This window comes from Haematobia irritans, chromosome 1 (assembly GCF_050003625.1).
Source record: "Haematobia irritans isolate KBUSLIRL chromosome 1, ASM5000362v1, whole genome shotgun sequence".
Classification (NCBI taxonomy): Eukaryota; Metazoa; Arthropoda; class Insecta; order Diptera; family Muscidae; genus Haematobia; species Haematobia irritans.
In genome coordinates, this window is record NC_134397.1 from 194,871,694 (window position 1) to 194,886,777 (window position 15,084).

Sequence of the window (15,084 nt, forward strand, 5' to 3'; positions counted from 1 at the left end):
TATTTTTCGAGCTTTATGGACAGATATCGATTAAACCATTAATCTATATCTGTCCATAAAGCTCGAAAAATAATTGTATAATTAGATATAATGCATTTGGACGTCAATTGCCTGTTTCGGTATCAGGCTAACATGAAATAAAATTTTGTGAAAATTTTCTATAGAAATAAAATTTTCACAAAAATTTCGATAGAAATAAAATTTTGTGAAAATTTTCCATAGAAATAAAATTTTGTGAAAATTTTCTATAGAAATAAAATTTTGACAAAAATTTCGATAGAAATAAAATTTTGTGAAAATTTTCTACAGAAATAAAGTTATGGGAAAATTTTCTATAGATATAACATTTTCTATAGAAATAAAATTTTGGCAAACTTTTCTGTAGAAATAAAATTTTGAGAAAATTTTCTATATAAATAAAATTTTCAGAAAATTTATTATTCTAGTTACAATACAATAGATTAAACCATAATACTCAAACAGAAAAGCTTGCCCACTTCCAAAGATTTTATTTTTACACTAATGATTTTGGCATTGTTTCCAAGCCAAAGTTCCAATTCTTTATTAAACAGATTTGGATCTTTTGGTTTCGATTATGACAGCTTTCAAGCACATTTGCCACAGTTAGTAGAACTCTGCCAAAAATGGCAGCTTTTTTACTGTTTCGTAGAAATAAAAGTGAGAAAATTTTCTATAGAAATAAATTTTTGACAAAAATTTCGATAGAAATAAAATTTTGTGAAATTTTTCTACAGAAATAAAGTTTTGGGAAAATTTTCTATAGAAATAAAATTTTGAGAAAATTTTCTATAGAAATAACATTTTGCAAACATTTCTGTAGAAATAACATTGTGACAAAAATTTCTACAGAAATAACATTTTGACAAAATTTTCTATGAAAATAAAATTTTGATAAAAATTTCTAGTAAAATAACATTTTGACAAAATTTTCTATAGAAATAAAATTTTGACAAAATCTTTTATAGAAATATAATTTTGGGAAATTTTTCTATAGAAATAGAATTTTGTGAAAATTTTCTATAGAAATAAAATGTTGATAAAATTTTCTATAGAAATAAAATTTGACAAAATTTTCTATTAAAATAAAATTTTGACAAACTTTTCTATAAAAATAAAATTTTGATAAAACTTTCTATTAAAATAAAATTTTGACAAAATTTTCTATAATAATAAAATTTTGAGAAAATAAAATTTTTATAAAATTTTCTATGGAAATAAAATTTTGATAAAATTGTCTATTAAAATAAAATTTTGACAAAATTTTCTATAGAAATAAAATTTTGATAAAATTTTCTATCAAAATAAAATTTTGACAAAATTTTCTGTAAACATAAAATTTTGAGAAAATTTTCTATAAACATAAAATTTTGAGAAAATTTTCTATAGAAATAAAATTTTACGAAAATTTCTATAGAAATAACATTTTGACAACATTTTCTACAGAAATAAAATTTTGAGAAAATATTCTATAGAAATAGAATTCTGTGAAAATTTTTTTATAGAAATAAAATTTTGATAAAATTTTCTATTAAAATAAAATTGTGATATAATTTTCTATAGAAATAAAATTTTGACAAAATTTTCTGTAGAAATACAATTTTGAAAAAATTTTCTATAGAAATAAAATCTTGACAAATTTTTCTTTAATTCTAATTCTTTAATTAATTAATATAATTGTTTTCAAAATTTCTTTGTAATTAAATTTTGACAAAATTGTCTATTAAAATAAAATTTTGATAACATTTTCTATCAAAATAAAATTTTGACAAAATTTTCTATAAAAATAAAATTTTGAGAAAATTTTCTATAGAAATAAAATTTTACGAAAATTTCTATAGAAATAACATTTTGACAAAATTTTCTATAGAAATAACATGTTGAGAAAATCTTCTATAGAAATAGAATTTTGTTAAAAAGTTTGTACAGAAATAAAATTGTGATAAAATTTTCTATAGAAATAAAATTTTGAGAAAATCTTCTATAGAAATATAATTTTGAGAAAATTTTCTATAGAAATAGATTTTTGTGAAAATTTTCTATAGAAATAAAATTTTGATAAAATTTTCTATTAAAATAAAATTTTTAGAAAATCTTCTATACAAATAAAATTTTGAGAAAATTTTCTATAGAAATAGAATTTTGAGAAAATTTTTTACAGAAATTTTGAGAATTGTTTTTATAGAAATAAAATTTTTAGAAAATTTTCTATAAAAATAAAATTTTGACAAAATTTTTTTTTAGATATAAAATTTGGCAAAATTTTCTATAGAAATAAAATCTTGACAAAATTTTCTTTTTAATTAAATAAAATAAAATTTGGTCAAAGTTTCTTTATAATTAAATTTTGACAAAATTCTCTATAGAAATAAAATTTTGAGAAAAATTTCTAAAGAAATAAAATTTTGAGAAAAATTTATATACAAATAAAATTTTGAGAAAATTTTCTATTAAAATAAAATTTTGATAAAATTTTCTATAAAATTAAAATTTTGAGAAAATCTTCTATACAAATAAAATTTTTAGAAGATTTTCTATAGAAATAGAATTTTGAGAAAATTTTCTACAGAAATAAAATTTTGAGAAATTTTTTTATAGCAATAAATTTTTCAGAAAATTTTCTATAAAAATAAAATTTCTATAGAAATAACATGTTGACAAAACTTTCTATAGACATAAAATTTGGCAAAATTTTCTATAGAAATAAAATTTTGACAACATTTTCTATAGACATACAATTTTGACAAAATCTTCTTTATAATTAAATTTTGACAAAACTCTTTATAGAAACAAAATCTTGACAAAATTTTCGTCATAATTAAATAAAATAAAATTTTGTCAAATTTTCTTTATAATTAAATTTTGACAAAATTCTCTATAGAAATAAAATTTTGAGAAAATTTTCTATAGAAATAAAATTTTGAGAAAATTTTCTATAGAAATAGAATTTTGTGAAAATTTTCTATAGAAATAAAATTTTGAAAAAGAAAAATCTATAGTTATAAAATTGTGAGAAATTTTTCTATAGAAATAAAATTTTGAGAAAATTTTACATAGATTTAGATTTTTGATTAATTAATTGTTTATTAAATAAACGTTGTTTAACTTCCATGGCATCGTTCTCAACCAAAAATGGACTTAGGAAAACCGTATACTAAAATATTTTCAGTGTCGAAAAAACCGATCTGAGATTCATTAAATTGCCAAAAAAAAAAAAATAAATAAATAAATTAAAAATATTTTTACCATTATATATACGAGTATTTTGCTAATGCAAACTATTTACCCACAATATTCCATTTAAATTGTATTCATAGCGTTAAGAATAACAATTCAAAAAAAAAACAAATCTAATGATTGTCATAGATATGCAAAAATGAAATCTCTTAAAAACAGTAAATTCTATTTACTCAAGTCTTGAGTGCAGCATTGTGTTAAGACTTTAATGTATTTGTTTAGGCAAATAAAGCAATCCGATGAATCTCGTTACTGTGGTGTTGAGATATTTAATGTGGTTGATTAAGAACACAGACAGGCAGAAAATAGATATTTCCTTTTTCTCATCTTATTACGATGATTATCATATTTAAAGGTGTTTCTCTTAGTATGCAATTTTCCGTGAAATCTTAGTTTACATTTGCGGTTAGAAAAATTAAAATATGTAATAATAATATCATAAGTGTGAAATGTTTTGTGGTTGTAATACTTAGATTTCAAGGTAAAACGACCACAATTTCATGTTTAAGAATAAATCCATCAAGAGAAACCAATAGAAATCCAATAAGTTAATTGAAAATACTCAATTTCACATTTGCCAAGATATAAAATTCAATTGATGAGCTTTGTAAAGCGCCTCTATCAATAATATTTTGCAATCGGTTTTCGATATCGCTTTTTTTATCATATGTCACTCATAAAATATAAGTATACTGCATTCCTTGCTCGTTTATCAGTATTAAATGCATTTTCTGTTTGCTCAAAACAAAAAAAAAAAATGTCTTTTTATCTTTATGCCTCTACCATATTTTATTTTTTTTTTTTTTGTTTTTTTTTTTATTAAACTCGCAAAATCTTTAAACTCTATGTTAGTTCTTCAATCCGTTTATCGGCTATTTACCTTTGATGAGTTCAATATTTACTTTATGATTGAGTGATAATGATGGGTGGTCGCTGCTGATAATTATCACTTGATTTCCTTATAGAGCCCATTATTCTAGATTTGTGTGTATGTGTGTGTGTTTTTGTACTAAATTTGATTGAATGCATTTTCAAGCCCAAGTGGGTTAATCAAATACTTGTTATTATAAAATTATTATTTTATTAAAATATCGATAAGGCATAGGAATATATATGAGAAAATCGATAGAGAATATAGAATGTGTCCTGAAAAATCGACTTGCGACTTGGATAAAAAAAGCGACTAGAAGAAGAAATATGATAGGTTTTGAGCTCTTTAACGCATGAACCAGTGTTTTCCTTATTCCTTAAAAAATCCCCAAAAACATGTTGATAACATCCCAGAAAAACAGAATCGCCAAAAAAAGAGTGAAAATGTTCAACAATATTTGAATCAAGTTTTAATTGGATGAATTAATTTGTAAATTGTCTTGGGTAATTTATACTACAATTTCTGTGATTGAAAACATTTGAATTAAAAAAAAATAATGGGATAAATTAATTTCCTGATTAAAGACAAAAAAAAAAAAAACAAGTATATACGGCCGTAAGTTCGGCCAGGCCGAAGCTTATGTACCCTCCACAATGGATTAGAAACTTCTACTGAAGACTGTCATTCACAATCGAATTACTTGGATGACTTTTGCTCCTCTAAGAGGCTCCGGAGGTCAAATCTGGGGATCGGTTTATATGGGGGCTATATATAATTATGGGTCGATGTGGACCAATTTTTGCATGGTCATTAGAGAATATATACCAACACCATGTACCAAATTTCAGCCGGATCGGATGAAATTTGTTTCTCTTAGAGGATCCGCAAACCAAATATGGGGATCGATTTATATGGGGGCTATATATAATTATGGAGCGATATGGACCAATTCTGACATGGTTGTTAGAGACCATATACTTACATTTTGCTCCTCTAAGAGGCTCCGGAGGTGAAATCTGGGGATCGGCTTATATAGGGGCTATATATAATTATGGACCGATATGGACCACTTTTGGCATGTTTGTTGGAGACAATATGCTAACACCACTTACCAAATTTCAATCGGATCGGATGAAAGTTGGTTCTCTTAGAGGCTCCGCAAGCCAAATCGGGGGATCAGTTTATATGGGGGCTATATATAATTATGGACCGATATGGACCAATTCTTGCATGGTTGTTACAGACCATATACTAACACCACGTACCAAATTTCAACCGGATCGGATGAATTTTGCTCCTCTAAGAGGTTCCGGAGGTGAAATCTGGGGATCGGTTTATATGGGGGCTATATATAATTAAGGGCAGATGTGGACCAATTTTTGCATGGTCATTAGAGAACATATACCAACACCCTGTACCTAATTTCAGCCGGAGCGGATGAAATTTGGTTCTCTTAGAGGCTCCGCAAGCCAAATCGGGGGATCGTTTTATATCGGGGCTATATATAATTATGGACTGATATGGACAAATTTTTGAATGGTTGTTAGACACCATATACTAACATCATGTACTAAATTTCAGCCGGATCGGATGAAATTTGCTTCTCTTATAGCAATTGCATGCCAAAATTTGGGGGTCCGTTTATATGGGGGCTATACGTAAAAGTGGACCGATATGGATTAATTTTTGCACGGTTGTTAGAGACCATATACTAACACCATGTACCAAATTTCAGCCGGATCGGATGCAATTAGCTTCTCTTATAGGATCTGAAAGCCAAATTTGGGGGTCCGTTTATATGGGGGCTATACGTAAAAGTGGACCGATATGGCCCATTTGCAATACCATCCGACCTACATCAATAACAACTACTTGTGCCAAGTTTCAAGTCAATAGCTTCTTTCGTTCGGTGGTTAGCGTGATTTCAACAGACGGACGGACGGACATGCTCAGAACGACTCAGAATTTCACCACGACCCAGAATATATATACTTTATGGGGTCTTAGAGCAATATTTCGATGTGTTACAAACGGAATGACAAAGTTAATATACCCCCATCCTATGGTGGAGGGTATAAAAACATTTTTTCTGTGAACCATATTTTTGCGGCGTTAACTGGCACTATTTGGAAAAACAATTTACAGATTGAAATCACTTTTTATTCAAATTAAAAATAATGTCCGTAAAGAAAAGGTTATCCCAATTTTAATTAAAAAAAATATTTCCAATTAACAATATATATTAAGTCAATTAATTTTTTATTCGAATACACTTTATTTATAATTAATTCTGCAATTGATACTCATGATAGAAACAAAATCAGCTAGCAAATTATTGATAGAATTAATTTGGCGATATAATCAGAAAAAAAATTTTGCGTAATATTAACGAAAGTTATCATTAAAATTGAACCAATGAAACTATTTCGTTATTACAATAGATTTATGAAATCGTCATCATTGTAAAATATTTCACAAAATATTGGCACAAAGTTAAAGAAATTTTCTTTGTGTGAAGCTTGAAATTTATGAGCCGACAATCGATAATTATTAATATCTATGTTCCAATATCTATGTTCCAATATTTAACAAAAATCACTACACACAAAAATTTTTTTTTTAATTCAATCACGAAATTAATTGATCCAATTAATTTTTTAATTGATATGTCTTCAATCACAGAAATGATAGTATCAATTAAAAAATTAATTGAAGATCTATTAACAATTATTTGTTCCAATTAAAAAATTAATTGATACTATTAATTTTTGTGATTGATTTTTGTTTCAATTAAAAAATTTGTTGAATCAATTAAATTATTAATTGAATATGTTTTAAAACTCAATTAAAATTTTAATTGGAAAAATTTTCGTGAATTTTTTTTTTCTGTGTACACAAAAAAAATTCAGGATCAAACACGAAATAAATTGCTCCAATTATTTTTTTAATTGAAATGTCTTCATTCACAGAAATGATAGCACCAATTAAAGAAAGTAATTGAAAATCAATTAAAAAATTAATGGATCCAATTAAATAATTAATTGATAATATTAATTGTTGTGTTTAATTTTTGTTTCAATTAAAAAAATTTGTGGAATCAATTAAATTTTTAATTAAATAGTTTTTAAAACTCAATTAAAATTTTAATTGGAAAAATTTTCGTGAAATTTTTTTCTGTTTAGTAACCGAAGTATTTTGTTTTTTTTTTTAAATTTTAATTCAACAAAAAATTATATAAATATTCAAAAATGCACTTACTTGTTAATTCAGTGGCATCCTCGGCAAATGTTAAATATCCTTTATTCATATCTTGCAGATTAACCGCCTCTTGTTCTTGTTGCGGTTCTGTCGATTGTTGTTGTTGCTGCTGCTTCCCTAAAATCGCTGCTGTGGCGGTAGTCAAGGGTAATTGTGGAGCTCTAGGTGTAAAAACCGAAGCAGTTACCGTTTGTGCTATGGCACAAGGATTGGTAACCACATTCAATGATGACGGTTGTTGTTGTTGTAAAATCGACTGAGTCGAGGTGGTTGTGGGCAAATGTGCTCCGTAAGTTAATGCTGCTGCAGCGGGACGTAAAATCGATGATGTTACAGTTTTGGGACCACTTCCGCTAGTCGATGACGATTTATTGTCATCGATATATTTCGATGTTTTATTTTCAAAAATATTACGTGTTACCGTGGTCGATGGTGGTAAAATCGTTGTTGGATTGGATTTATTTTCAAAAATTGTACGAGTAACCGTTGTGGTGGGACAATAAGTGGCTGTTGGTTGGTGTTGGTGGCTTATTGGCACAACTGATGATAGAGGAGGTTGGCCAGAATAATCGGAATTGCAATGATCGATTTTCGTATAGTTTTGGGTTGTGGGGTTTTCAGTGGCAACGACGTTAGTAATTTTATTGGAAGTGAGATTTGTGGTAGTTGATGGTGGTACTCCAACAACAGCAGATGATGTTTGTTCACGTTTGATGTTTATTTGAGAATTTTGTTTATTATTTAATTCATTGTTATTATTTGGTAAATTTTGTTTATTATTGTTGTTATTGAGTGGATTCTTGATTATTTGTTGTGGTTCGATTTTATTCTCGTTTTCTTCAAGTTGAGATTTTTCAATTTCTTGAAGATTTATGGTTTCATCATTTACAAATTCATTGTTGATTTTATTGGAGTTGATACCTTCAACGAGTGCATCGATGGCGATGCTATCGTTTCCGTTGTTTTCTTGGATTTGTTGTTGTTGTTGTTTAAGTTTTTGCGACTCTTCGTATTGTTGCAAAGTATAAATTTCATGCTTTTTCTCCAAATTACTAAAAAAATTAAATTGAAAAACGCGCACATACCATGAGATTATAGAATGCTTTTGTATCACACACATACAAAACATAAATCTTATTTTTGTTTTGTTTTCATTTAAAACTAACTTTAGATGTACTTTGGAAAAAATTCTATACTGCTTATTTTTGCGTTTTTTAGTTTATTTCATCGTCGTTGTTGTTTTTGTTGTTTATTGAACAAACAAAGCACGTGATAGGGTTTTTTGCCGTTGAAATTGTGATTGAGACGCTTTTTTTCTCTCAATTCTCTTTTATTTACATTATTTGTTTATGTCGTGCAATTAAATCAAAAAAACAATGAAAAAGTAATTTTTGTTTTTGCATTAAATAGCAAAAATCATCTCAGTGCAGTGTACAAATATGTAATTGTAACTCAAGAGAAAGAAAGAGAATACCGAAATGAGAGATGTTGTCGAGGTAACAGTAATAGTAGACACCATGTATTTATCAATATGCTCTCTTTACTGTTATTACAACAGAGAATATCTAATGTAATGGAAAGAGTTAGTTTTACAGCAACCATATGATCGGTTTTGAAGAAGAATTAGGGTTGCCAAACTACACTTTTTGGTTTAAAGTTAGAAAACTAGGATTTTGTTGCTCACCTAGGCTCGAAATGTATTTTATTGATCAAAAGAATGAATTTGAAGCAGAAAATGTCCTTATAGGCTTGTGATCTAAGAATATCGTTGCAGAATGCTTATATTAATGGTAAATGAAAGCAACTTGAAAATGGGGAGTAAATACTCTTTCAAAAATATTCTTTAAAAGATGTAAGAAAAAATTACTTACTACACTCAAAAAAAGTGAATCCTAAAGGTGAATTTAACTCTATTTCAGTTCATGTAAATTATTATGATTTAGTTAAAATTTCTCCAATATGAGAAAGTTTCCTTTGTGTACGTTAGCTAACTAAGCTAAAAAAGTGAGAACAAATTATACACAAGTGAAGTATAAATAATTACGCCTATATTCATAGTAATTTACTGACAATTTATGGAAGAAATTTGTACGGTAATAGTAGATTTAAATGAATATGGTTTAAGGTAGTTCCATTTTTTTGTACAATTTCGGATGCTTGTATAAAGATTTAATTTGGCAAAAGCCGACTATCATAAACCTGTTTTCGGAACGTTTAAGTGTGGTTCTCTTTTGGTTTAGTGAACTACCCGAATTTATTTTGATAATTGGCTGATAGTTTTGCTGTAAGTAGGGGATGCTGATGAGGAATGTGTTAATTCAGAAACGTGCGTCCATCCAACCATCTTGCAGTCTATAGGGCTTTGTCCAAATAAATTTTACAAACATTCTTTTCCTCTGTTTGTTAAGCTACTCTTGTAGTTTAGTCAACGCAATGGTTTTAAGCTGAGATCAAAATAACAAATATTTTTTTTTAATTTGTAAATTTAGCAATAATTTTAAACATTTTAGATTTTTGCAATTTTAAACTCCAATTTTTTGCTTCAAATTTTTATTAAATTTTATTTAAAAAGTGAAAAGAGTCAAATATATCTAATAAACTCTAATGAATTTATCAAAAATCAAATATTTAGTTATTTTTTGTGACATTGACGTTGCAATCCAGTTTACATAAATTTTTCTAAAATTTATCTCAACTTTCTTTCGTGGTGGATTCACTTTTTTTTTGGAGTGTATAGATTTTATTATATAAAAAAAAACACTGGAATAATCATTCTATGTCTTTCGATTTATTCTCAAATATCCCAATTTTGTAGATAGAAAAATAAAAACCAGATCTATCGTTATTCAACCATTAAAATAATGAAAGAGTAATTCGATTTTCTTCTCTTCCTCTTTAAATAAAAGAGAACATTTGAACTCATACATGATTTACATACTCATTCACAGATCTCTCATTTCATTCTCTTTACAGTTTATTATTACATTTCGTTGATTGAGTGTATGTATATGTGCCTGAGGCATATTAAGCTCGCATATTCGTCATGGGATAATGAATGCATTCCATTGAGATTTTTTCCAATCTTATGTAGGATTTATTTGCATTTCTTACAAAAGCCGGCAAAATTTTGTTATCTTTATTGTAGTTGTTGTTTTTTTTGTGTTTCATTTTTCTCGTTGAGTATTTGCTTTTTTTTTATTTGCTGCTGGCTTATTGACCTCTTTTCGTTGTTTTTGTTTCTTCATTTGTTTGTTTAACATGAAGAAATTTTGATTTTTTGCAGTACTGTTTTGTATGTGCTTGAGTGCACATTTCTATGCATTGCATTTTGTTTGTCGTTGATTGAGAAGCAACGAATGAGCAAGCAAATCTATACTCCATAAATTTCAATGTTTGAATTTGTATAATTATTATAAATATTTGAGGTAATAAAATCGTATTTCTTTGTTTGTCAGACGATTGTTCTCCTTCGATTGATGTAGCATGCAAATATGCACTTTTTTACGGTTCATTATATATTTTTTGCGACTTATAAATTTTAATAGTTGATTTTTTAGGTTTTTTTATAGGGGTTAGTAAGTATTTAGAAATTAAGGTATGTAAAATTTTTAATAAATTTTTTAAGATATAGAAAGTGCTAATGAGTTGGTTGTTTTTTTTTTTTCTAAATATACGAAATAATACTTTGTAATGTTTGTTGTAAATATTTTAATTTTTTTTAAGAAATGTAATAATTATAAATTCATATTTTGTATTTGAAAATGTATTAGAATGTGTGTATGACAAAAGTGGACCTAAAAGGAAAATTCTTGGTGGGAATCAAAACGTCAAAAGCGTTGCCAAATATAATAACAAGTGTCAATTTATATTCTCTCTATAACCCTTATCTCCCAAATTATATCAGTCCTTTCAACAATTTTCAGGAACAAAATAATTAAATAAACCTCTTCTAAATGAAGAAAATTTACAATTTCAATTAAAATTTTAAATGTAATAACTATAAATTTATATTTTGTATTTAAAAATGTATTAGAAAGTCTGTATGACATAGAGGACTAACACTGAAAATTCTTGGTGGGAATCAAAAGGTCAACAGCGTTGCCAACTGTAATAGCATGTGTCAATTTATATTATATCAATAGCCCTTATCTCCCAAATTATATCAGTCCTATCAACAATTTTCAGGAACAAAATAATTAAATAAACCTCTTCTAAATGAAGAAAATTAACAATTTCAATTAAAATGTCAGGCATTGACGTACCTGTACGCAACTATTGCTTAATCAACGTCGAACTATAGATCAGAAGATCTCAGTGGTGGAACTGGAGTTCGGAAGATCTCCACGTAGGCCGGGAGTCCTGAGTGGCGGAACTGTAGGCCCGATGATTTCAGTGGTGGAACTGTAGATCCTAAGATCTCGATAATGGAACTATAGGCCCGGGTCTACAGTTCAAACACTGAGATATGCAGATCTACAGTTCCATTTCTCATACCTTCGGGCCTACAGTTTAAACACTGAGATCTTCAAGTCTACAGTTCCATCACTGAGATTTTCGAGTCTACAGTTCCACCAGTTCCACTCAGACCTTCGGACTTACAGTTCAACCATTGACATCTCTCCCAAGATGTACTTATACTATTATAGAAAACCTCTCTCGCTTGATATATTACTCTCAATGAACTCTTTGAAGAGAAAAAAATTGCATACACTGAGCAGGTTTATTTATAAGCTTGGATTTTTGTGTGTTATGGAATAGGTATAGGATCGACGATACAATTTCGAATTTTCACTTCTTATAATTACTATAAATATTGGTAAAATTAAATGAAAAATATAACAAATAGTATTAAAATGGACTGAATAATCTAAGTGAGCCTGAAAATAAATCGGGCTGCCACTTTAACCTATTGCATAAAATTATTAGAAAAATCTATGAAGTCAATCAAAAGTACCAAGTTCAACTTTCCCAATTTTTTATTGTCTAATAAAATTAATAAATAAAAATGAAAACCAATAAATTTTTTTATTAACTTTATTTTATTAATTTCGCTCAAGCTTAAATCCAAAACCAGAGAAATATTAGACACGTGTTTAATATTTACAAAAAAGGTATTTAAGATTACGTATTAGCTTGTTTGCAATACTTGGGACAGGTAAATTCTTCATAGTACAATGACAGCACGCGTACTGCACACACTATTAATTTCACATTTGAGTAAAGTTAAATACATTTGTAAATAATAATTCATAGAATTTATTATTCTACTTGAAGAAAGCTTAAACTGCATAAGAAATGGAAAACAAATATAGTCACGTTTTATATTTCTTAAAAATCTCTTTATTGGAATAGGTACAAAAAATCAAAACAGGAAATGCATAAGGATTTAAACGAAAAGGAAATTAACATAGAAATATATATTTTTTTTGCATAAGAATGAAAAAAATTATCACAATTTTTGTGAATAATTAGCACAAGGCGAAATAGTTTGGAATAAAGCCACCCACAGCTTTAAATTTAAATGCAAATATTCAATTTATGCCCGGAAATTGCAAGAAAAAAAGTGAGTTACGGTTTCTAACTGTTCCAATCGTAATATGCAATTCAAATAATGTCAATACACATAGTCTTTAACAAAATCCGCCAAAAGCATTGCAGTATTAACTTCAGTGGAAGCAAGTGAAAAATAGAACAAAACCCCTTGCAGTCATGTACACCCAAAGAAAAAAATATATCAATAGCATGCGTACCAGATATATCCGTCAAATTAAATACCTCAATAGCCTACTAGACTAATATTGTAAAAAAAAAAAAACAGTCTTATATGCAAATCTTTTAAAAACTAATAAAAAGGATAAATTGAAGTTGCAGGCCAGTTGAGGATGTGAAATTCCTAAACTGTCTGAACACTTTGTACTACATAATTTTCCAAATAAACCCTAACTGTGAGAATTTATTATACAATCCTTTTCATTGCATAAATGATAGCTCTGTGCCAATTTGTACCAAACCTGAATTTACGAACTTAGGGAAAAATCACAATCATCTGAATTTTAAGGAAATTCTAGAAAGCTATAAAAATTATTTAGAATTTTTGAATGTTGATTCCTAATAAAATTTAGGGGAATAATTACATAGGGGAATATTCTAAAATGTCATGTTTTCTCTATAATTTATCTCCAGAGTGAGTAAGAGTACAAGCATAAAAGAGAGATAGAGTGAGAGTAAGAGAGATCCCAACAGCATATATTTTTATTGTCATTATGATCAATCGATTGTTTTTATGAGTATTCGGGGTAATTTATATATGTTCATCAATAAAGCTACAAAAACTACTTGACATGGTCTGTTCTATGTTTTTTTATATAAATACAAGTTGGCTGAAAACAAACAACAAATAAGCTATTGCTATATGGAAAATAATAATCAAGATAAGATATCAATAAAACAATTAAGAGAGGAGAACAAGAGAACAAACAATAGTGGGGTACCAAAAACAGTGATGTCAACTTTTACTAAGAATAATGTCGTTGGTGTTGAAATGTATATAGAAATGAAAATTTTTTTTAAAAAAGCAAATTTTCTCAAATATCCTATTGAAAAGAAATATTGAAAAAAAAATTTTAGCAATGAAATTTTAACAATTTTTTTTATAGAAATGAAATTTTGACAAAATTTCCTATAGAAATGAAATTTTGAAAAAATTTACTATAGAAATTAAATTTTGACAAAATTTTTTATGGAAATGCAATTTTGACAAAATTTCTTATAGAAATTAAATTTTGAAAAAATTTCTTATAGAAATTAAATTTTAACAAAATTTCCTATAGAAATAAAATCTTCACCCAATTTCCTATAGAAATGAAATTTTGATCAAATTTCCTAAAGAAATAAAATTTTGATCAAATTTCCTACAGAAATAAAATTTTGAGAAAATTTTATATAGAAATAAAATTTTGAGAAAATTTTATATAGAAATAAAATTTTGAGAAAATTTTGTATAGAAATAAAATTTTGACAAATGTTCCTATAAAATTTAAATGTTGACAAAATTTCCTATAGAAATGATATTTTGATAAAATTTCCTATAGAAATTAAATTTTGATAAAATTTCCTATAGAAATTAAATTTTGATAAAATTTCCTATAGAAATGATATTTTCACTAAATTTACTAAAGAAATGGAATTTTGACAAAATTTCATATGGAAATGAACATTGTACAAAATTTCCTACAGAAATGTAATTTTGATAAAATTTCCTATAGAAATGATATTTTGATAAAATTTCCTAGAGAAATGAAATTGTGACTAAATTTCCTAAAGAAATGGAATTTTGACAAAATCTCATGTGGAAATGAGCATTGGACAACATTTCATATAGAAATGAAAATTTGATAAAATTTCCTATAGAAATGATATTTTGATAAAATTTCCTATAGAAATTATATTTTGATAAAATTTCCTATAGAAATGATATTTTGACTAAATTTACTAAAGAAATGGAATTTTGACAAAATTTCATATGGAAATGAACATTGTACAAAAGTTCATATAGAAATGAAAATTTGACAAAATTTCCTATAGAAATGAAATTTTGACAAAATTGCCTATAGAAACGGTATTTTGACAAAATTTCCTATAGAAATAAAATTTTGACTAAATTTCCTAAAGAATTGATATTTTGACAAAAGTTCCTATAG

At 26.7% G+C, this 15,084-nt stretch overlaps 1 protein-coding gene across 5 annotated transcripts in view; it reads right to left on the reverse strand.

Moving 5' to 3' along the window:
- Positions 1 to 15,084, reverse strand: part of sima (HIF-1 transcription factor component sima) — a 517,365-nt gene that overhangs the window by 90,333 nt on the left and 411,948 nt on the right. For all 5 annotated transcript variants that reach the window (XM_075292452.1, XM_075292451.1, XM_075292450.1 and 2 more), the window contains one exon: positions 7,385 to 8,436. In XM_075292452.1, coding sequence (XP_075148567.1) covers positions 7,385 to 8,436 — 1,052 coding nt within the window. The remainder of the gene's footprint in view (positions 1 to 7,384; positions 8,437 to 15,084) is intronic.